General features: G+C 36.8%; 1 protein-coding gene across 2 annotated transcripts in view; it reads right to left on the reverse strand.

The window, feature by feature from the left end:
• Positions 1–1,614: 1,614 nt before the first annotated feature.
• The window catches only part of igsf21a (immunoglobin superfamily, member 21a), a 326,928-nt gene continuing 303,378 nt past the window's right edge, over positions 1,615–25,164 (reverse strand). Inside the window, exons 7-10 of one of the 2 annotated variants that reach the window (XM_067431041.1) lie at positions 18,986–19,086; positions 14,627–14,819; positions 9,840–9,878; positions 1,615–2,930 (exon numbers count right to left, since the gene is read on the reverse strand). In XM_067431041.1, coding sequence (XP_067287142.1) covers positions 2,854–2,930; positions 9,840–9,878; positions 14,627–14,819; positions 18,986–19,086 — 410 coding nt within the window. In that variant the 3' untranslated portion in view covers positions 1,615–2,853. The remainder of the gene's footprint in view (positions 2,931–9,839; positions 9,879–14,626; positions 14,820–18,985; positions 19,087–25,164) is intronic. The other variant, XM_067431042.1, reaches the window with a different exon arrangement.

A 25,164-nucleotide genomic window follows, 5' to 3' on the forward strand; every position in this document is an offset into this window, starting at 1 on the left:
AAATCTGGAATTTGAGGGTACAAAAAAAAAAAAAATCTAAATATTGAGAGAAAATCGCCTTTAAAGTTGTCCAAATGAAAAAGCTATGTATATAATGGCCAATAATACATTTTATATATATTTTACAAAATAGCTACATGGAATGTGATCTTAATATCCTAATGATTTTTGGAATAAAAGAAAAATCTATAATTTTGACCCATTCAATATATTGTTGTCTATTGCCACAATTATACATGTGTGACTTATGACTGGTTTTGTGGTCCAGGGTCACATATGTGCAAAGGTGGGAAGAAACAAAGAACATTTACTTGAGTACTGTACTTAATACACTTTTTAAGTATCTGTACTTTACTTGAGCAGCTATTATTTTTAAGACAAATATCATACATTTCACTCCACTACATTTCTATCTAGGTCTTCAGTTGTTTCTACGTAGCAGCTTTGAAAGTCATTGAATGTTTTGTTTTTTTTCGTCTCTAAAATGCGATGTTTTATTTTTTTTAAATATTTTTTGCAGGTGACAGACACCCTATCAGTAATTACTAAGGTCACGCTCTGATGACCAGTTGATGGCAAAATGGAAGGTTTTGTACTTATAAATTATATATTTTTCAGTTTTCTGAATGTAATGAATTTTGAATGTTATGTATTTAAATGAGTTCAAGATAGTCTTGCTAGCATGTCATATGGAGCATCACTGACTGCCCTTTGGTCCTTTATTTAAAAAAAAAAAAAAAAAAGATAAATTATACATAAATGAACGCTACCTGTTTATTTCAAGACTTTTAGACACCGCTATACTTATGCAACATGAAAACGTGTACCATTTATATCTGTATGTGTAATATTGTTTTTTAGTCTGAATGTAAATGAGAAATAGGACAGAATCTGTCCATATGATATGGGTTTTTTTGAGAATAGGGCTCCATAACTGCACATTGTTAAATTTAAAATCTGGCCAAACAAACGTCATTAGATACTGCATGCAGATTCATATAAAAGTGTTAGGGTGTATCATTGTGCTTGGGTACTTTTTGATACATATAGGTCCTGTCATCCACAATGCACCAGCTGAAAGGTCAAGGTCCTCAGACAAACATGATTTTAGGTCCATCCTCTGCCACTAAAGCTGAACCTCAGAAACACAGTAACGGAGATTTTCACAATTCATAAAAGCAGAGGCAAATTGATCACAGGACTTACCAACCCGATCACACATAAATGCGTATAAATAGTACGAGTGTGCAATGTCGTGGAATGTATATGCCAAAACTCATTTTGGCGTGCATATGATATGCTGTTTTTCGCGTGCATATGATACGCATTTTATGGCGTATATATGACACGCGCTTGGGTAGGTTTAGGGTGGTGGGGTGGGGGGTTCGTATGTATAATACGCCATAAAATGCGTATCATATGCACGCGAAAAACAGCGTGCCATAGACACGCCAAAATGAGTTTTGGCGTATACATTCCACGACATTGCACACTCGTACTATTTATACGCATTTTTGTGAGAATACCCTGAACTTACCTATAACGTTGATTATTATTTCATTCCATCACCACAGCACCGACTCAAATAAGACAAACGGACAATCACACTTTAAGTTGATCATCTCCATTTTTAATACAGGTGATATGAAACAAATGCAACAACCCTGTTTACACTTGGCTTCATTTGAGCTTCCTTTGGGGGATGGAGGGGCCGTAATGGTGGCTAACATGATTCTAGCAGTAACTGTTAGATTAGAGAGGAGGACTGTACACGATGCAGGTCACTGAATATGCGACAAAAACTTAAGGACAGGTAGGCGACAAACAGATGAGGAGGGGAAATCATCTTTGAACGTCACATGCACCAGCAACCCCACGAGAAAAGCTGCCGCCTTTCCTCTGCGGTTGAAAACAGTCACGCGGATGTCATAGATACCGAAACACATGAAATCAGATCGTAGAAAGGCCACTGATTTCACAGTTTTTCTAAAAGCCTGGGTTGGATTTCGGTTGGGGATGACCAGACGCACGCAATAAAGCCATTATCTGCTATACCCCCTTGCATCTTTCTCCCAAACCCTTATTATTATTTTTTTCTGCTCTGTAATATACTTTTCATTATTTACAGGGATGTACACAAAATACACTTAAAAAGAGGATCTTCCATTTCTTTGCAATAAAATGTCACAGGACGTTTAGTATAGTCTCTTTTTTGTTACATTCCAGCCGCGAGCCATTCAAGAAAACAAAACGGAAAAAGTATTGTGATCAAAAAACACAAATGGCGTAAAATATGGTCCTTAAAAAGGGGGAGTGTTCGAGTCCCGTTTGTGTCAGTGTGCAGTAATTCTATGGAGGCAACTCAAGGACGGCTAGTTGGAATTGAAGTGACAGCATTGTCAGCAACCCACAATTCCTTAATGTCTTTACTCCACACCATGAGATTTTTGCTCAACCCGAAATGCCTTTTTGCTTTTCCGAACGACAGGTCTCCATTGATTGACAGGCAAGTTTAACGAAAAAAAAAAAGTGTCTGTGCGGAAAGGGGCAGACGGTAAGGTGGTGCTTTTTCTCATATTCAGCATGTTATTTTCATGTCACCTTATTTTTAAATCAGCGATATTATCAACATCTCCATCTGTTTTTTTTTTTTTTTTGTGTGGTTTTTTTGTGTTCACAAAAATAGGATGGTGAGTCCCTTGTTGGGGGGTTCGGGATATCCCACAGATGAAAGCAAGATAGGTTTAGTCATGGTCTGGAGAAGGCTTGTGTGCATGTGTGAAGTGTGTTTGTGAGTGTATGTGTGCCTGACTGGAGAGGAGGCGTGTTTGTGTGCGGCTGAATCAAGGATATTCACGTCAGTTCCACAGTCACTGTGAGAATAAGAGGCAGGCATATCAGTCCAAACTTGTGCAAACCTGGAGCTCCATCTGAAAGAAAAATAATAATACAAGTAATTAGTATTTGGCAGGAAGACTCTCATCACACGTTGGTCTAAATCCTTGGTTTGTTGGGTTTGAAACAAACACATTGTATAGGTTTGAGGGCGATGGTGTGTACATAATAACAGACTTCAAATTTTTGGTTGATCTATCCCAAAAGGATCTGGCTATTAAAGAAAAAAGCAGAGTTCCTTACACTCTGCATGAGTGGTTGGTTATTAGCTTTTAAAGAAATAAATACGTTTTCAGTTCTCGCAGTCTATGGTTATCTGTTACTAAAAAACACACACATTTGTTTTATTTAAATCTATAATAATGAATGACCAAACCAAAACACTTGTTCATATTCTAAATGTAGTGTAACATTTGTAGCAAGCAAGCAATGATCATTGTCCTCTGGCATTAGCACAGTTGAAAAAAAAAAGTCTACACTTCATGACAATAGTAACCTCAAAAATGGACATAACATAAACTCTTTTAAATGTTAAATATAACTGAACACCAAACAGGTCTTTCCCTTTAAAAAAACCCACATTAAACAGCACTCAATTTCAACATTTACTCTCCTTATCTATCCCTATGCAAAGCATGCTGGGAACTGGAAATACATTTCCCAGTTCAGTCAGCGCAACAGAAATGATTCATGCAGTCTCCACACAAATGGTTTAGGTTAACTTAATATTTTACACATTTCCTTTAATTTAATTTAACATAATACAACAGAGTGCAAATGGAAATTCAGTAAAAAACTAAAGATTTGTGTGGTTTAATCTTATTTTATTTTAATAAAATGAGCAAATAGCTAGAATAATTTTTCTTGAGTGATAGCTGAGGTACAGAGCAGGCTTGTGCACAATTCAGATTTAAATTGAGAGTGACTCCTGAACTGAATTTGAATTGATGTCGAAAGAATTACAATTCAAATTAAAGGAAGCAGAACTGAAATTCAATTAAAATGATTTGTTTAACAATGAAGCTTTACTGTATATGTAAGATACGATTGAATTACACATTCTATAAATTATATTAGTTTGAACTACATGTACAGATTACATTAACAGGAATTTTTCCCCTCAACAATGAATGGTAAATGCTCTAGTCACCGAACAAATAATTAAGTTTGATTTATTGTAATTGTAATTTTGTGGAAAATGATGGAACATTTCCCACTGCTTTACTGTAACCAAGTATTTAAAATGGCTGCCAAATAATTTGAGGTGGACATTTGTTTGAAATCTTTTTTTTTTCTGGAAATCATCTGCCATGCCAGCTGACACAGCCCCACATGAGATGTATTTGAGTACCCCTTGTCTTACAGAGGATACTGATCGTTTGTCTATTGGAGAGAAAACCAAAGCAGTTTTTACCTGCCCTATTACATGTACTGAAATGATGTTATTAAAGTACAAAGTTAATGTAATTGTATTTAGTTGTATCACTGAGGTAAAACGTATTTCAATTAGTTACTAATCAAAAAGTTAATTGATTTGCATTGATAAAGTAATCCAAATAAAGTAATCCAGCAAACCACATTTATAATGGGTTATTTATAACAGTATCAATTACATTTCCAAAGTAACCTTCCTAAAACTAAATGTATGTGAGATTCAACAGATTCTTTCTGTTGTGTGACTGTGTGGAATTGCCATGAATTTAACTCCACTTTCTGTCATTCCAATTCAATACAAATTCGCCCTGTGGGGCGGAGTCAATTCAATTGAAATTCCAATTCATGCATTGAATGGAGGCCGATTCTGAAATTCTGAATTTTGCACAAGCCTGGTATAGTGGTCTGTGTTAAAGCTATATGAGCAAGCTAATTTTCTCAGGCACTTCGCTGTAATCGTCTAATGCACTCTAAATGGCTTGAACGACCTGTACTGTGGTGATGCATAAGCGGGACCAGAACTTTCATGAATGCTACACAATTTTCAATAAGCACAAAATGATGATGGAAGTATTATGAGCAATACTTCTTCAGTGCTAAAGTAATTTTATTACCATCTCTCTCATTTTCATTTACAAAACAAGTGGTAACATAACATTACTTCTACTTTTATGGCTTATATGGGTGTTAGTGCTACAATGAATATAACACAAGTACCTCTTCATATCCACAATATGAATACATTTTCATTTTATGGTCAAAACTCAGTTTTTATGTCCAGAAAGGAATACTAGCATACCGCAGCAATGTATAGTAACACTGAGATAGTTTTCTTTAGACATTCTACTAACTTTAAGTAACTTTGCATCTACATGTCAACGACCAGATAGGGGTAGAATTGTTTCTTTATTAAAAAAAAAATAGTTTATGAACCACAAATAAATTGAAAATCTCAAAAATCAAACACATTCCCAAATAAATTGAATTACATCACCAAATCTCTTTTAGGAGTTTCACAAAAATGGATTACATTTATAGATAAATACAATGAGATTTGCCAATAAAAGACATATTCACAAATCTATTTTATGTCACACACAAAACTCTCCCTGGCATTCATTTGCGAATGGCTTCCTGTGTATTTGTGGATTGCTTTCTGTACATTTGTGAATCACTGCATGCATTTGTGGATTCTGAAACAGTTCTTGCATCAAGACCAAGCGGCAACCTCTCGCGGTCTCTCTTGAATCCAACACAGAAGTGACTTAAACTGCGATTCATCGACTGACCGCTAGAGACAGGCTCCAACAGGGAGTCAAATCTGTATCTTCCCCATGTTAAAATGTCCAACTTTACAGCCGAAAAAAAGGTTTACAGCCTGATACAAAAAAAAGTGGTTTTGGTCCACATTCCAAAAAATATTTCTGCCTAAATATAAGTTTTATGTATTTGAATTACATAACAATATTCCATCCATTCAGATTACACAATTTTAACAGAAACAAACTAATAAACTTAATGTGATTCATATTTGTTAGTCATATGTAAATGAAATAGATACGTTTTATGTAATAGTGCAAATGTATGTATAAATGAACACTGCCTAGTGCACACTACTGAGATAAAGTACCATTGAAGTGGTATTCAAGTTAACTAGATAATTAAGTGATGAGTGAGCATTAATGATGAACACCTGATGATAATGAGCAGCCTCACTGAAGGAAAGAGAAACACAAGAACCACAACTGACTTCAGCCACAGCCTTAATAAAATCAACTGAAGATAAAAGATGGCAAAAACTCATAAGATCTCAGCATATGAGGATTACATCACCAGATCTATTTATCAACGCCATATCAACGTTATTTAGAGAAAAAATTACGGCAAAAAAATAAATAAATAAATAAATAATAATCTTTGGAAGATATCACTAAACATACATTTCTTACTTAAAGAGTTAGTTCACCAAAAAATGTTTAATGTCAAACCCGTCAGACCTCCGTTCATCTTCGCAACACAGTTAAAGATATTTTATATTTAGTCTGAGAGCATATGCAAGTGTACGCACACTATACTGTCCATGTCCAGAAAGGGAATAAAAACATCATCAAAGTAGTCCATATGTGACATCCGTGGGTTAGTTAGAATCTCTTGAAGCGTTGAAAATACATTTTGGTCAAAAAATAACAAAAACTACGACTTTATTCAGCATTGTCTTCCGCGTTTTCAAACCTCAAATAAAGATTCAAACGGTAATGAATCAGCGGATTGATTCATGATTCGGATCAGATTAGAGCAGTTTGGCAGTTTGACACGTGATCCGAATTATGAATCAATCCGCTGATTCATTACCATTTGAATCTTTATTTGAGGTTTGAAAACAAACGCGGAAGAGAAGACAATGCTGAATACAGATGTAGTTTTTGTTATTTTGGGACCAAAATGTATTTTCAACTGTGTTCCGAAGATGAACGGAGGTCTTACGAGTGTGGAACGACATTAGGGTGAGTCATAAATGACAAATTTCATTTTTTGGTGAACTAACATGAAATTAAGTTTATTTTTCATCTCTGTTTTTTGTGTCTTCCATCTTCTTTGTTTATTTAAAATAAGCGAAAAATCTGATAATATTTAATCTTGTATCTGTTATTTAACAGTTGAGATCGTTCTTTAATGCTGATTTAACCAGCAGAAGACACAAGTCTAAATCCCAGTTGTGCGTGCATTTGTCAACATCGTAGGTGTTTTCTTATTTGCCTGATGTGGACTTAATAAATCCTTTTCTTGAGCAAAATAAAGCATGCTGACATTCAGTACGATCATATATTATATTTTGAATACATACAAATGTCATTTATGTCTTTTAGTTTCTCAATGCAACTTTTTTTTAAAGAGTGCATGTGTGGACATTAAGAATTAAGAGCTTTTGAACGAATCTGGAAATGAAGTAAAATTATTGAGAACAAAAAAGAGAATTAGTCCTCAGATGCCATGTCTATAATTTATAGCAAAATCTAGCATGAATTCGATCTCAAGCTAATTCATTAAAAGCAGTTATTACTCCTCCACCTGCGTGATATCATTAACACACCCAAGCCCGTGATAGCTTGCAGCCACATATGTCGCACCCAAATCCTGAAAAACTTGACTTCACAACTGGTGCAATTTTCACAGGTCACGATGCAAGTAGGCATTTTTTTCTTGATGAGAAATTCTCTGGTTAATATACAATTCAATGGGATGGAATTAACTTTCTGACCCCGACATGCGCACTGCGAACTGTGAATTTTCCTGTGACGTCACCCGTGAAGGGGTCTATTAGAACTACACTATTGTATTCTAACTTTTATAAATTCCTTTAAGAAACCGAAAAGGGTGAATAATGACCATCAATGTTCAGAGATTATTCCTTAGGCTATTATTATGTTTGATCTATGCTGTATAGCTGTATTTAGCTGTTTGTTGTCAAACTCAATTTTTTTTATATTTTAATGATTCAAAAATGTCATTATTTTAAAAATTTAATAATTGTATTTTATTGACAACATATTTTAGTTTGTCTTGGATATGTTTTTGATTAGATCAGGTCATATGGTGATGTTACAATCTGCCTGTTACCATGTAACACCTATGGGGCATGTTGTCACATTTCCATTCTTTCAGGGTAAAATCAAGAAAAAATAGTACACTATATTAATGAAACAAAACCATATAATTGCACTCGATGTGTTAAATGAATGTGGAAAAAATAAATACTCTGAACCACAAGTGGATTTCCACAAACTGAGATTAACAAAGTGTTAGGTTGTGCCTCACTATCCCCTTTATAAAATACATTTGTTATTCACAGTCTATGTTCAAAACATACTGTGCGAAGTGTTATTATTATTTTTTACCTAAGGATACAGCAGTAGGATTCCAGACGTCTGGCCATTTGTGAGCACTAGAGTCTTTAGGGTGTTATTTTGTGAATCTAGAGGGTGTTTGAGATTCAGACACATGTCAGACATGGTGACCTCCCGAGGCCTTGTTCTACAAGCCATTTGACTTGCATACGAGGGGCATCTGAGGCTCGACTCAAGATCAGCGCTCACGTTGACCTGATTCTGTCCTTGCTCTCACACACCTGCCCTGCTGCATTTGCATATTCAAATTTACATCCGTAGATACGCCGGAGCAAAGGAAAGGGGTGCGGCGAGTGGTTTTGGTGAGGCGAAAGAGAGAATGAAAAAAAGAATAAAGGAGAAACGAAAAAAAGAATAAAGGAGAAACAACAAAAAAAAGGGCACAGGCCTTCTTTTCCAACCCTCTGCCTGACAGTTCTTCATCTTTACATATGAGTCTCTAAGAAACTGTAAATGAGCCAGCACTGAATGTATAAAACAACCGCAATCCATCACTGAATTATATTTGCTGTGGACGCGCTGGTGCATTGGTAAGTGATGGCTCACTTCTAGATTCTAAATGATGAAAGCAGCAGGCCTTCGCAAGACACATGGCCTCTTGAGAGGAGGAGAGGACGGAGAGAGACCAGAGACAATAAAAAAAAAACACAGTATGCAGCTTTAGAAAAGTCTCAGCGAGGGAAATAATTAAAAAATAAATAAAACTGACTGCATTTTCCTTTCCCTGGACAGTATCTGAATAGCAGTGTACTACAGCACCCTTTCAATCTACAAAATAACTGGTTATTGGATCTCTGGTATTCTCCTATTCTTAGTATGATTATAGATCAACGTCTGTCATTTTACATGCTGTATAACTGTAATTTAAAAACCACAGTTTAGCAATTCCATAATTATACCCCGCGTAGGAAACTCTGTTTATGAAACATATAGACTATACTCTATATAATTCAGTCAATGATGTCTAGTTATCATCTCTGGAAATAAATATCATGTGGCATTTTTAATCCGATTTTGCATAAAAACTATAATAACTTTGGCAAATAATAAGCAAAGGTAATACTAGATGTTGGGACTGGTTCATTATTCACCCTCAAAATGAATGATATGAGAGAATTGAATTGTGGAACCAAGCAACCAACCTTTCTTCTTTGCATAACTGTACTTTTTAATGTTTTGCAGACATACTATGTGTAAAGAAACCTCTGGAACTGCTATAAGTTAGAAAAAATAGTATGCTATGCTTGTCACATAATATAAAATAACACAGCACATGAGCTTACAGTGTTGCTTATTTAAGTCAATGATTGATGTCCAGTTATTATAAATGAATAGGTATTTGTAAAATGTAATCCAATTTTGTGTAAAATAAGAGATGCATGAGTGGAATGCATTGTGGGATACAGTATTCCGACCTTGCTGCATCGCTGTACTTTTTTGTACACTTTACTTGCACAATGCTGCAATTATACCACTCATAGGAAGAAAACACTGAGGAACTGCTCTTTTGTATTTTTTAATTCTTCAAAGATTCTTCTCAAACAAGAGGCATCAAAAGGTTCACACAGCCATGGAATCTAATCATTGAGGCGTTCAAATACTTACTGTTCGGATTCTGTGTGTTTTTCATCATACTTGGGTTTTCTGCAGAACAGAGGAAGATGAGGGGGATAAAAAGGTGGAGAGGGAGAGAGAAAGAGTGTATTAGTGGATAATACAAAAGATAATCATCATAGTTTTGTGGTCTAATAAAGGATAAGAAACCACAAATCTCACAGAGACGAGACCAGAATACCACCAAAGAGCTATCAGCAGCCAAAGTTCATAAGTTAACTCCTATTCTTGGCTTGCTTTAATGTAAAATCCACCAAAGACTGCAATCTTTTGAACTCTGACTTCTGTGAATGCACAGATGAGCAAAATTTTAAAAGCACCAAAATCTTTTCCACGAATCCTCATCCGCCCCCTCGAATGATACCATAGCAGCAAAAATCTATATTAACAAGCTTCCTTTCTCCTAAATGCTCATTTTTGTTCTTTAATACAGCTGATGGGCTTCAATGAATGGCTATTGAAACAGGTCAATAGTTGCCCAGTTCGAAGGCTCTTAATCACCATTCTCCCCTCTGTGCCACCTGTGTTTAGACTCAAAAGAACAAGGATCAATTTAATTAGGCGGATGATGACGTAGAGCGCACTTAAATAGACATTAACGCTCCTCCATGTGAACTATTCCCCAGGTGACCTCCTCCCCAAATAACCACTTTCCACCAAATGGCCTCCTGTACTTCCGCCCTAAGATTTGTAGATGCAAATAAAGAGAGGCGTAAGGGGGTGTTTTTCCTTAGTTTTAGCTTGGAAGCACACTAAAAAGTGGACAAAAGTGTCAATGAAAAGAATTGGGCAGTGAAATGTAGCTCATCTACAAATTTAATATAATGTCATCATTTACTCACCCTCGTGTTATTGCCCCATTTTACTTCCGTGGGGATAAAAAAAGAGAAACTCTTTTCGTACAATTACTGTGAATTAGGACTGAAGCTTAAAGGGATGAAAATGTGATGTGTATCTGCTTACCCCAAGTGCATCCAACATATAGGTGTGTTTGTTTCTTCAGTACAAATAAAGATTTTTAACTCCAATCGTTGCTGTGTGCCAGTCATAATGCATGTGAATGGGTAACAATTCTATGAGAACAAAAAAAAAAAAAAAAAAAAAAACATGTTTAGACAACATGCACAAAGAGCCCTGTGGCTCATGACGACAGATTGATATCTTAAGACACAAAATGATCAGTGTGTGTGAGAAAACGAGCCATATTTATAGATTTTTTTTTAACCTCAAATACAATGCTATGGCGTCCTGTGCATGTCCTAACCGGAAGTAAAGTGCGTTCCAGGCTGTTGGAAATAGCATTGGATTTGAGGTAAAAAAGGATATAAACATGGCTCGATTTCTTACACAAACTGATCGTTTTGTGTCTTAAGACATCAATGTGTTGTCATGAGCCACAGGACTCCTTGTGCATGTTGTCTAACCATGTTTTTTTTGCTCCCATAGAATTGTTACCCATTCCCATGCATTATGACTGGCACACAGCAATGATTGGAGTTAAAAATCTTTATTTGTGTTCTACTGAAGAAACAAAGATACATTCATGTTGGGTGCACTGGGGGTAAGCAGATAAACATAACATTTTCATTTTTGGGTGAACTAACCCTTTAAATGGGCCAAAAAGTAAGATGGTCTCACTGGACATTGATAGGTTTAGACAGGGATTGTTACCCATCTAACTGGTCTACCAGTCTACCAGCTACAGTGACCAGTGTTAACCAGCAAATGACCAGTTTAGATCTAAAAACTCCCACAAATAAAAAATCACAAAGCTACCTGGATGCAACTTTACGTCACCCATAAATCACTGATCAATTAGCTATACACTTATATTCTTGACATCCACCAGCACATTTAAATCAATGGCTTCTTTGTAATGAATCAGTTTATTCAGTTCACAAAACCAGTCTAAACGCACTGATTCAATTATCTGATTGCACTCACAAGAGGGGAAGATGATCATCAAATCTGACGATCTTTTGAAAATAATGATTTTTTTTGTCCCCTTTATAAATGTGCCAATATAATTGTGTAAAAAAATGCTTTGGAAAATATTCAGTCAGGTTTGTGTCAATCTCGAAATCAAGTCGATCAAATGCATTGTGGGATAAAGTATTTTGAGCTTGCCTGGCTGCATCTCTATTATTTTTGTAAACTTTAGCTGTACAATTTTGGACAAAGCCTCAAACAAAGCTATTGTATGGCTGGACGACGTAATGGAACACATTTATGATATGTATTATTCTTTTGTATCCTTCTCTGATGTTTGAAAGCTCCAGTACCCATTCATTGTAATCGTATGGTAAAGAGTGGGATGACATGAGGGAGGGTAAATAATGACAATTTTTTTTACATTTTTGGTGCTCTATCCCATTTAGTTTAGCAAAAAGTGTGAATGTTTTGTACATGATTGTACATTATTTTGTGAGATTTCTTTTTTTAATCAGTTATAAACAACTGATTCAATTGATCACAAGTGCAATATGTTCACGCCTGATGGTGAACTGTATTCAGCTTGTTGTCCTCAGCCTTGGCTGTCATTCGGATTATCCAGAGGAGCACCGACTGTCCTTCATCTTCCAAAGCACATCTTTGATTAGATCTGCGCTCACGCTATAGGCAGATCTCTCATAAACCCTGACAGCCTTGAAAACTCAGGGGGGAAATTATTCCAGGGGTGGCAAAGCGCGCACACACAAACAAACACATGCACACACGTTGTGTTTTGATGTTTTATGGGGGCTTTCCATAGACATAATGATATATTCCATCCCTAAAACTACCCTAAACTAACCTAACACAGAAAACTTTCTGCCTTCTACATTTTCAAAAAAAAAACCCAAAAAAACATTATGGTCTGATTTATAAGCTGTTTTCCTCATGGCCACCAAAAAAATGGCTCATAACATAGGTTTTACCTGGAACACACACACATGCACGCAAACAGTGTGAGCAAACAATTTCTTTCTAACATCAATGAAAACAAAGCCAAGACTTAGTGGGAACAGCTGTTTCAGCAGCAAAGGATGGCTAGACAAAACCACAAGGGAATGAAACTGTCACACAATCACATAAAAGGGGCTATTTTTCTTTTAACAAGATGTTGACAATGTCATATTTGTGCTAACAAAAGACAATATCCCTTAAAGGAAACACCTGTGACCCAGATATTTCAGAGGTACTGCAGATTTGACGGTCATGTGTTAATGCAGTCATCTTATGTCACACATTTTTCCCGCTTAGTTTCAATTAATGTCTTATATGTAATATTGGTTTCATTTCACACTTTCTTGTGAGCAAATGTTATTTTCCACTGACTAAAAGGACCCACTTTATTTTAGGTGGCCTTAACTACTCTGTACTAACATTGTAATTAATAATTTAATACAATGCACATATTGTGTACATCAGAGTCCTGCACGGGTCCATTTTTGGAGACCCGCCCCCGCCCGTACCCGCAAGGTTTAGCACCAGATCTGACCCGTGACCTATGAAAATATCAAAAATAAATCCGCACCCGCCCAGACCCGATAATATTTGGCCCGTTACCCGACCCGTGCCCGCGATAAATCACACACGCTTAAACATTCAAATTAAAATGCTTTATTTTTTATCCTGCACCTCTCTCAACATCACAACAGCGTCATGAATGGGCTAATGAAACTCATTGTCAGACTCATTGAAGACTCATTGTCAACAATTTCATATAGCTACTCCACTTACCAACTTTACTTTTACGTCATCCATTGCTACTCCTGCAACGCTCGCTCCTTCTGGGTTTGCGAGAGGCATCAACAAAAGTTTCAATGTCGCAGTGGTGGTGATGTGATGGGTCAAATGGCATATCGTGGTTGCGTGTATGTGTAATGGTAATTTGGACATAGAAATTGTAATAGCCTAAAATATGTTCGATGGGGGAAGAAGGAGGCGGGAACCGGCGAACATTTAAAAGACTTTAACCAAACAAAATGAAAGTAACGTGGGCAGCCCCTCATAGACATCTGCCAAGCGCACACACATAATAAAACGTATATAACATAATAAAACGTAAACACACAACTCCTCTCTCGTCCTTATGTGCCTCCGAGCTCCCTCAGTGGACTCGAGACCGGTGTGGCTCGCAGGTGACGCTCCTTCACAATCACACCCCGGTCTCTCTCTCTCTCTCTCTCTCTCTCTCTCTCTCTCTCTCTCTCTCTCTCTCTCTCTCTCTCTCTCTCTCTCTCTCTCTCTCTCTCTCTCTCTCTCTCTCTCTCTCTCTCTCTCTCTCTCTCTCTCTCTCTCTCTCTCTCTCTCTCTGCCACAGAAATACTGCACATATTTTTCATCCGCCCACGGGTACCCGACCCCTTGCAGGACTCTGGTGTACATACATGTTTTTACATTGTACTTACATTTTTAAAAAAAATGCCTGCATATAATTACGTCTGCAATTAATTTCTGTAGTTACATTTGTACTTACACAGTTGGCACTTCCTTTACACCTAACCCTACCCTTAAACTGACCCATCCCACCACACCTGTCCCTAACTCTACCCGTATCTCACCTCAATATCAGCAAAGGTGTTTTGCAATACAATCTGAACACAGTAAGTACATTGTACTTATTTTTTGATGTAAGTACACAGGCCACCTAATATAAAGTGGGGCCGACTAAAATATTACTAAAAGTAATTTATTTTATATATATATATTGACTTAAATATTACAAAATCTAACAAATAACTTTATTTTGTGAATTTAGGATGGAATAATGAGTAACTGCTGGAGCGACTCACCAAAAACAATGAGCCGTGTGTGTGTGTCAGTGGAGCCCAATGGATTCTGGGCCGTGCAGCGGTACATGGAGCCATTGAGTTCTGCAGGCACTCGCTCCAACACCAGCTCCTTCCCGTCTCTCTCTTTACTGCCGTCCAGCAGTATGCCGCCCACCCGTGTCCAGGTGTACAGAGGCTCAGGAAACACCTCATTCTGGAAGTAGTGTGTGTTTACACAAGAATGTGTACATTAAGGAAAAAAGATGAAGAGAGAGAAAAATTAAAATCACTCGAAACCCAATATGCAGAAAGGGATGCACAAGATATTGGTACTAAATGCAAATACCAATATTTGAGATTTTTTTAATTAGATATTTAATTGTATGTGCTTTCTCTTTTTCATATATTTGCTGTTATATTTTACATAAATTATTTATAAAAATGAACAACCAGTTTCATACGGTTTGTTTTAAGATTTGAATGTAAAAATGTATCAGTAAATAATTTTACAGTTTATTGGTATCACCAGAATATTAATATCAGTGCATCCCTTGAAAATACAATGCATAAAATAAAAAATAAAAACATGCCAAGACATAAGAAACGTGTTAAATTATGAATACTTTAAACAATTTTTCAAAAACACCTTCCTTACTATTTTTTAAACAATCAATAATCAATACCTTTTTCAGTTTTGTAGAAAGGACAAAAAAAAAAAATAAGAGATATAAATCTTGCACCAACTCATCAACAATTTAGGCATTTCTCATTATAGGCATTTCTTGTTATATGCTAATCCAGAAAGGGGAATGTAAGGGTTTTGATGGTTGTTAGCGGGGCAATGAAAAAAAAAAAATTCACATCAAACAGGTTAGTTCACAAGAGGCAAAAGAATATAAAATATTCTTATACGCTCCTTTACAAAGGCCCATGGTGTTTAGCATTGTCTGCAGCTATGCCTGGAAGCCCACACACACAAAACTAAATTCTTTCATTCTTTCTGTTTTGAAGTCCTTACTTTTTAATACTTGTGAAAGCTCACTATAAGATCGTTTGATTCTACACAAGAGGACAAGTGTGATGAAACCCAGAAACAAGCCCGAAAATCTCAGTGCCTGAGCCAGGGCTACATTCTAAATTTGTTTTAGATCCATCTTTCCCCTGCTGATCAAACCAATCTACCCGTGTTCTAGGTGTGATACAGTAAGTGGCTGGCTGGCACAATCCATCTAACTTCACAAAATCGTGTGACTTGTTTGGGAGATCTTTGACGACGGCTCATTGGAGAGTGTGGCTTGGCTGTGTGTCACTGGACTTCCACATTCACACCATGAAAGCAGTGAAATGAGTTTGCACTTGCTGGTGTAATCAGGTCAGATCCAGATCAAAAATATCCCCCATGGCACTCGCGCGGTTTAAATCAAGACGTACTGTAATGGCAAGACAAGCTCTTGGAGAGCATGCTTTGTACTATATTCAAATACACATTTCGAATTAGAAAGGAAGGAGACACCAATGTGACCCCTTCTGTTGGAGGTCAAAGGAAACCAAAGGGGATATTGAATCTGTATTTTGTGACTATTTGAATTGCAGGGTAGTATTTAGTTTTCTGTGTTTACATTTATCTTATCTACATGTGAAACCCAGGGCTCTGGAGCAGCTAGGGATAAGGGAGATGTTCTTCCAAATACATTTTCGCTGGCTTTAAAATCCTCCTAAATCCTTTGTGTAAATATTAGGATCCAAACTGGATTTATGTCCCCGTCAAGCCTGTTTATGGTGACCATTCTTTCTATTATTTAAAGGTGTACTTCAAATATGTAAACTGGGGGTGAAATAAACACACAGATCTGCCAGACAAACTGCTCATGCACCAAACAACTCCTTCCACCTTCTCAGGTAACCCCATATACGTGCTTTTCAATTGTCTTGTTTTGGGATTCTAGCGGGTCTGAACTGGTCCAGGTTGGTCATTATTTGGTCTCACTGGACATTGACAGGTTTAGACTGGGATTGCTAGCCATCTAACTGGTCGACCAGTCTGTAGCAGCTATTGACCAGTGTTAATCAGCAAATAGATCTACTAAAACAGTTAAGATCTGGGAATAACCAGTATAGACCTGCCAAAGACCAGGAAAATGACAGGAAAACAGTCAGATTTAACCATCACCCAGCTATACCTGGATTATCCAGGAGGGATAAAACAGAGCTACTGTAACATTCCTTTAAATTCATCACACAAACGTAAAGTAGATTCAGTGATGATAGCATATCGGGTCTAATTTCTTTCCACCTGATTGCTGTTGGCTAGACACATCTCTGAGTCAAACCTGTCAAAAAGATTGGGTGGATCATCACCAAACTATGCTGTGTTTATCTGCTAGGGGAAGATTTTTTTACCTCTTGGCAGACGGTGATAGTTACACTGAGACAATCTCCCTGCTTCACTAGGTCTGAGGAAGCTGACGGACTACTGAAGCAAGTATAAATTTGGCGCCGTTGACAGTAAAACGCTCCTGGCTAGCTCTGTGCTCGCACCTGTTTTGCTAGCTATAGTTTGACAAGAACAAACGAAAGCAGCAAAATCCCTGAAAGCTGCAGTGAAATACATCAACAAACAGCTGATTTGTTTTTTAATCAGATGCTCTTTTGCCTTCTGGTGAGAATACAAAACAGAACACAAACAGAAGTGAGAGGAGTTTAGCATTAGCAAAGAGAAGCCAAATGTTAGCATAATAAATCACTCTGCCTTATTTCTGGGGCTATACTTCTTGTCAAGCAAAAAAATGCAAATAAAATAATGTTTTTATTCTTCAATTTTCATGTCTTGTTTATACCATTTTATTGGAAAACAAGCAATTTAATCAAGATACATTTATACGAGAAGCAAAATGGCATACATTATTTTAGAAAATATACTGCTTAGGGTACAACCGGCTAAAGGCACACCTTAAGAAAAAAAAATATGTTTTTTTTTTAACCCATTGGCAAATAGAGTTTTCCTATTTTAAAGCAAACAATCACACTAAATGCGTTAGTATAATTTAGTATAAGTATAGTAGAATACAACAGGGCTAAATGTGCCCGGGGTAAAAGGGGCCATTAGAGGGCACACAATCTTGCTTCAGCTCTTTATAAAACATCTTTTAAAGATCCACATGGAAATTTGGCTGATCCTTGACGTGATTCTGTGCTAATATGATCTAATATTGGATTTTTTAAAATTCTTCTTCTTCTTATTATTATTATGTTGTAGATGTACTTGCAAATGAGAATCGCGAGAATCGAATGATTGACTATATTTTGAGACAAAGGTCTTCTTAATGATTTTCAAGGTAATTGAAGCAGCAGTTTTTCAATAATGGAAGAATATGCAAAAGTATGGTATTTAGTGTAACAAAAAAAATCTTCAAAATTTAACAAAAATGATTTTTTTTTAATTCATCAAATTAAACAGGAATATAAACTATTAAATAAACATTAATATACATTAATAAACATATTATTTAAGCTTAAATTTTGGTATCAATACTGTGTGCCTTTTATTACATGACGTGAGCCCACCTGCCACCTTATACATTTATGTGATTTTTAAGAATGTTTTTACAGCCTGTGTTAGGATATTCTAATTGGAAAACAAAACCAAATTATTAAGTTCTCTTTTCTTTTTGCAGTGCTCTGAAATTATTTCAATTATTTCCTTCAACAGCTAACAGCAGGCACACCGGATAAAGATCTAAATGGAACAAATGTGAATCATGTTGTCATTTAGTGAATTTATGACTCAGAGAGTTTCAGACTTATTAAATGCAACAGCGGAATAGTTTTGTTCCCTTTTTGTGTTTATCGAGACAATGAAATATAGAGCACAAACAACAGAAAAAATCAATTGACAATTGGCACTGACATTGGCATTTCATCCACTTTTGTCACTCAGTCTGAGTGATTTACAAAAGAAATCATATTCTTTTATTAGACTTTTATCTTATCTCGCAGCCAAAATGCTTCCCAATAACCTTGAGTGCTCAAGTTCTTTTTTGAGTGTTCTTCAATAGATCACTTTCAGAGTTTTTGTTCTCGTGACCTTTAAAGGACTTTGAAAACCCTCTATTTTGATTTCACTGCAGCTTACATGATTGAACGGTTTGATTTTGACAGATGCAGTGCAACCCTCCTCGGACAGAATGACCCATTTGGATTGATAACTCATAGATGATGGCAGCGGGGTCAGGAGCTGACAGATACACGTGTTGTATTGCACACTCTGTAAGAATGGTCACTATAGCCGTACATCACACAGGCTTAACTGCACATGCGGGACAAACCTCCTCGTATCCAAAACTGAACTCGGCCCTGGTTTCATAACCCCCATGCACTTACCCCTGGAGATCCTACCTGGAAACCTTGGACGGTGATGCGAACCGTATCCCCTACCTTTGCTCTGGTAGGGGATATCACAAGCTTGGGGCCTTTAGGAGCCGCTATGAAGGGAAACAAGAGAAAATACATTCAGCTCTTGTCGTGTAACATTTAAACAATAGCACAGTATTAACAGACTGAAGACATGGCGTTTGACTTGGAGGTCAACTGGGAGATTCTTGGTTTCCTTCATTGAAATTGCTGAGGAGTATTTATTTCCCGAGAGGGACAAGGACCTAAATTGGGTAGACACTCATTACTGAAAAAGAAACAGAGCGTGCAAGGCAAACGGTGGAGGAAGTAAGATAAGAGACACTTAGAGAACTAATTCCCTTGTCTTGTGTGGACCGAATCTCCCAGATGGGTTTAATTTGGTCTCAGAGAATGGCTGGGATGTGATGAAGGAAAGGAAGGTTAAAACATCATATTTTGACCTTCTCAGGCACAGAGGATTTCTCTTGTGTACTCAGGGGGAAGATAAGAAAGTGATTTTTGTACGTTTGGAAAGTGAGACCACAAGTTTCTCAAGCGAAACTTTCTCTATTCAGCAGTACGAGCGAGCCGCTCTATAGCAGCGGAGTCTGAGTGCGAGAAAGCCTCCGACTGGTCCCATGTTAAGTGGTTCTGCATCGTTTACTATGATTACCAGCATCCACTCTGCGTAGCCCTGAGAACCATTAAAACAAGTTTTGTGAGCCGTGTGTTTGCACTAACACATAATTCCAGAGTGAAGCTTAGTAAAGGCAAAGCAGACTTGAAATTGTTCAAAAAAACATCCCACTGTGGCCTTTTTTCAACCCTCATTACGGCTAATGCTACGCTTTGGCTCCTACAACACATACAGATAATCCAACTACTGAGAACTATGTGAAACAATGGCTAATCATGCTTTTAGCCATCAATCAAGCCACAGAGTGTCCAGCGAAAGCTAATGAGGCATCAGACCAGTCTTAGTCAGTTTAATGATTACCCCCTGGTGCTGCTTAATGGATTATAATTTCCGCGCTTACATTTGTAATGGGTCCTATGAATGTGTATTTCACACATAAATCAAGTTATGGCAGGACACTACACTGAATACACAGAAATCCTCTTTTGCCAGCTTTCTTATTATGGAAATGATTTGGGATATTAGCAGCCAGGCTCTGCAGAGTGGAAAAAGAGATGTGAAATGCAATACACAAGAGAGATTAAGAGCTTGTCAAGGCATGAATCATGACTCAATGACTCCATCGATTTTCCCTAAGAAAACAGTTGAAAAACAAAAGGAGACCATTGATAGGGCCTGTGTTCTGACAGAGCAATGGGCAGTTGAAGACTGACCCTGCCTTTTCCGCGCCAAGTGGATGAATTAATGGATCAATACACTGGATTGCCTAACCTAAGTCCTAACCACAGGAGTTGTGAAAAAAATCCACCGAACGGTGACATTTTCCTATCCATGATGCCAGGTAATGGTTCTGCCATTTTTGGTCTCTTTTTAAAAGAAAAAAAGGGTCAGATTGAACCTGTTATTTATTATATATATAGGTGTCGCCCAGCCCGCAGCTCTACAAATGTCTGTCAGCGAGGCGCCTTGAGCCAGCGCCCAGGAGGATGCTACACTCCTAGTGGAGTGAGCTCACAACCCGAACGGGCAAGGCACGTCTTGGGACAGATTCATTCACACTCCCACAAACCACTATATAATAAATAACAGGTTCAATCTGATCCTTTTTTTCTTTTAAAAAGAGACTATATATATATATATATATATATATATATATATATATATATATATATATATATATATATATATATATATATATATATATATATATATATATAAATAAAGAGAATTAGCCTGAAAAAGCCTTATAAAAATCTTGCTGTTGAAGTGATGGCCAGATGTCTGGGACCAACTCCAGGACCGCAAGCACTGTAACTGAGGAGCCACAAGCTGTCGACTTTTCAGGCTTCACTAGGGGAGAGAACTACAAAGTTTCAGAGTTAATATCAGTTGAGTATGACATTGGGGCCTTTAGGAGCCAACAGAGGCGGACTCAAACATTAGCCAAAGGTAGGTGACTGCCGCCAAAAGACAAGGGCCCCCTAAAATGCTTTTTATATACAAGATGCAAGCGACTGCTGTGGTGTTTGTTGACATGACAACCGTCTGCGTGTCAGTTGAGCGTGCGTCTTGTGTAGCAAATGAAAATATCATGCATCTGAATATAGATATTGAGCAACCCCGAATTGAGTTGGTCCCAGACATCTGGCCATCACTTCAACAATATCTGATATTATATTTGCATTGTTTTAAAATATTGCTCACTTGTTTCTGTAAATGGACCCAAGTAGAGCACCTTTTACTTCCCACAAAAGCACTCAAATCTGACATCCCACTGAATGCCTCGCACATATGTACTTACTTTTTTGATGAAATAATCCTTAAGTGAGTAATTTCCTTTTCATTATCATTTCAATTTGTAGTTAAAATAAATGTGTTTTAAAGTTTAGAATTACAGTGAAGATTACCCCAAAGCACCATCTAGTGTCCAAATTACGCTAATACTTTTATAACCTGTTTCAACATGACTAACATAACTGCACTTGGGTGAAAATTATGATATGGCAAGTCTAAGCCACAGCACATCACTCGGAGACTTCCATGTGTGATATAGCCTCATAGCCTGCAGTTGCTATTTCGGGGTCTATAACAAGGGACCTACAACATGAAACAAAGCCATTATAACATACATAAAAAATTGGACACAACTATATAGAATACGTTCATGCAACAGCAAGCATCAAAACTGAGAAAAGGACCTCCAGGTTGATTCAGGTTAGATACAAATATGTGCAAAGGATCCTCCTAAATCACTAAATCCACCCCCGGGAGCCACTATGGAGGGGAATAAGAAACAAAAAAAGTAAGCTAACACTGCAACAAATGTCAAGTGAGGAGCTTAATTTACCCAAGAAAGTTCCTGGATCAACATTTTCATCAACCAATCAAAAGCTTCAGTGAGGTTTACCTATGTTTGTTACAGAACCAACAAAGGATGTTTGCTATCCATGTCTGACATGTAAAAATCATGTCATACTTGAGCCAGGCTTTCTTTTTAGACTCATTTGACCAAACCGTCAAACTTCTCTCATACTTTTATGGTCCACCGAAGCCATTGCAACTCTAAATGGAGATATAAGGCTGTTTGAATGTGCACAGATTCATTCACACTCCCACAAACCACCCACAATAAACATCTGCGTACTTATTACCAGTCTATTGGGTAGAGGAACTTGGCGTGCGGCATATATCATCTCTAGCCTCTGGATGTGAGAATATAACTCATTCCCCTTCTGTGTTTTGCTGAATCAGTAGCACCTTTACCCATACAAATCCTCACTGCTGAGCCTAGCTCAGCTTTAATTATGGAGAGGCACTGAGTGAATCACTGCATATTTGGATGTGACTGACAGACAGCCAAGTCAGGGCAACAAGCCCAGCCATGATGCTCTGAGGTGAGGACAGCATCCCGAGAACGCCGCCTCCGTGGACCATCCGCAACCCTTTAGAATGCAGCGCGAGGCTCAGCTCATGAATATTCAGCGGATGTAATACAAATTTGAGTCGTTGTCAAGATGTTTCTGTCTCGTGTGGAAATATTAAAAACGGTGAAAGATTTATGACTCGTGAATGCTCTTATGACTTGCCTTTCATTTTCTGACTGAGTACAGTTTAGTGGATCACCTGTACTGGAAGTGTCAGGATAGTAACTGGAATGAAACCCTCTGCTAGAGCGAATGCATCATATATTCCAGAACAGTCTTGCTCAAAGTCAGAACAGAGCAGATGTTGCGACTGACTTTATTTCCATATTTAATAATCACAGTTATACAGTTAAAGCAACACAACTGTTTTAAACATTCACATAATAATCTTTCTCGAGCAACAAATAAGCATATTAAAATTATTTCTGTGACACGGCACTGTAATTTTTTTTGTTGGTTTAACTTAAAAAATAAGTAACCTGGTTGCCTTAAAAAATTTTGTTTATTGAAATAAAAAATTTGAGTTGATACAATGAAGGAAATTGGTTTAATAAATAGAAACTCAAAATGCATACAAAATCTTTTAATAATATTTAAATAAAGGTTGTCGATTCTCAAAAATGTTCATTGTATTAACTCAAATTTTTAATTTCAATGAATTAAAAAATTTAATGCAACAGGTAACTTATTTTTTAAATAATTTTTAAAGTGTGGAGAATGGAGCTTTGTAACACTGGAATAAATTACTTTTTATTTTTAATATATTCAAATAGAAAACAGTCATTTATATTGTAATAACATTGCATAATATTACAGTTTTTACTTTACTGATTAAATGCTTAATTTATTCAAACATAGATATGCTTGTATGAGAAAAGTAACAGTTAAAACAACAACTGCACATTTTTGGTTTTGCATTCTCTGGGTGAAAACGAAGAAGCTGAAATAGTGCCCTCCATCTTTTAAGAAACCTGGGTGCAATTAAATTTATGGATCGAATTGTTCCACAGACAAGGCCTTGTTAAAATATAAAAATCGAAAGTTAGCAAGGCTTTTCTAGGCCTGCACTCTAGCGAATTCACTTCTCTTGCTCTCACTACCATGCAAGCGGTGATACAACACCCTCCTATCCTTGTGCAGCTTCAGAAGCAAACGTTGCTGCTCTCAAGACGCACATTCAAAAAAAAAAAAAAATATATATATATCTTATATCGCTTTGATGCTGACACTGTGCACTTGTTAAATTTGCACATGAATTTTTGAAGGAAATGCAATGAAAACAGGGTTTTTATTCCAAATTGTAAGGCCTATGTAGTGAATTAAATACTTTACAAATAAAAGCAATTTTATTTGGAACTACGTGGATGCAAACCAATATAAACAGAGAAATTCCAACAGGGTCCTCTCACCTTGGTGCTCGGGACCTAATACATGCTTATTCAAAACCAATGAATAAAACTGAAATCAGTGCAAAAACAGCTTCACATTACGTAGAACTAATAATATAAAAAAAAATGTAGGATTTAAAAAAATAAATATTAATGTTGCAAGCTATGACATTGCTTGGCAACAGTAAACAATTAATCACCATTTTGCATTCCCTTAGGAATACATTTATTCAAATTTATTCAAGTGCTATTATTAGTATGTCACAGTGTGTTTTGGGTTATGTTTCAGTTCTTAGTTTATCATGTTCACTGTCATGTTTCTTGATTGTCATGTGATTGGCATGCCCTTATATTAGGCTTGTTCGACGTGATGCAGTGACACGCAGACTGGAGGCTGACTTGAAGCAGTGCAAACCAGGGCTGACAGCACGTGACAGTGACGTATGTCAAAAAAGTACAGCGAGAGCGATTCGAGAGCAGCTGGCTAATACAGCCGGTGCAGATTCTCAAGAGTGGCTGTACTAGGATGACACAGCTGTTCCACGATTGGTCAGATTCACTGCCATAGCTGTCAACCCTCCCGTTTTTCCAGGATTCTCACGTATTTTAGCACTTAAAATATATATATAAAATATAAATATATAAATATATATAATGTGTGTGTGTGTGTATATATATATATGTGTGTATATATATAAAATATATATATATATATATATATTTTTTTGTTTTTTTTGCACAGTTTTAGTAGCCTATATTGATTTAACATAAATACCTTGTGTGTGTATATATTAATTGTACCTATCTGTTCTGTTCAATGTTACTTTCATATTGAAGTCCATGGTTATAATTATTCATTAGTATGTAGTAACATAACTACATCTCTGACGTTTATAACAAATGAAACAGTTTGAAAATCGGTTGAAATTTGAGCAAGTTATGGTTATTTAAAAGTACATGCATCATTAAAACACACTGTTACGAGTGAGCGAGCTGCCTGTGACAAGATGGCCGCCAGTTGCGGATGGCAACCTCCATTGGCCAACAGCACGAGACATCTAGCCTTATGCTTGTACCCTTCTATTAAAATGTCCTATAGTATTTAAGTATAAATAAGTTCACCTGTAGTATAGTTGCATTACAAACAAAAAAACCTCTATTACACTTAAAGTTTTATACACTAAAAAGTGTAGCCAATTTAGGCCCAAGTAGGAAAAA

Source organism: Pseudorasbora parva, chromosome 22 (assembly GCF_024679245.1).
Source record: "Pseudorasbora parva isolate DD20220531a chromosome 22, ASM2467924v1, whole genome shotgun sequence".
In the NCBI taxonomy this organism is placed as follows: Eukaryota; Metazoa; Chordata; class Actinopteri; order Cypriniformes; family Gobionidae; genus Pseudorasbora; species Pseudorasbora parva.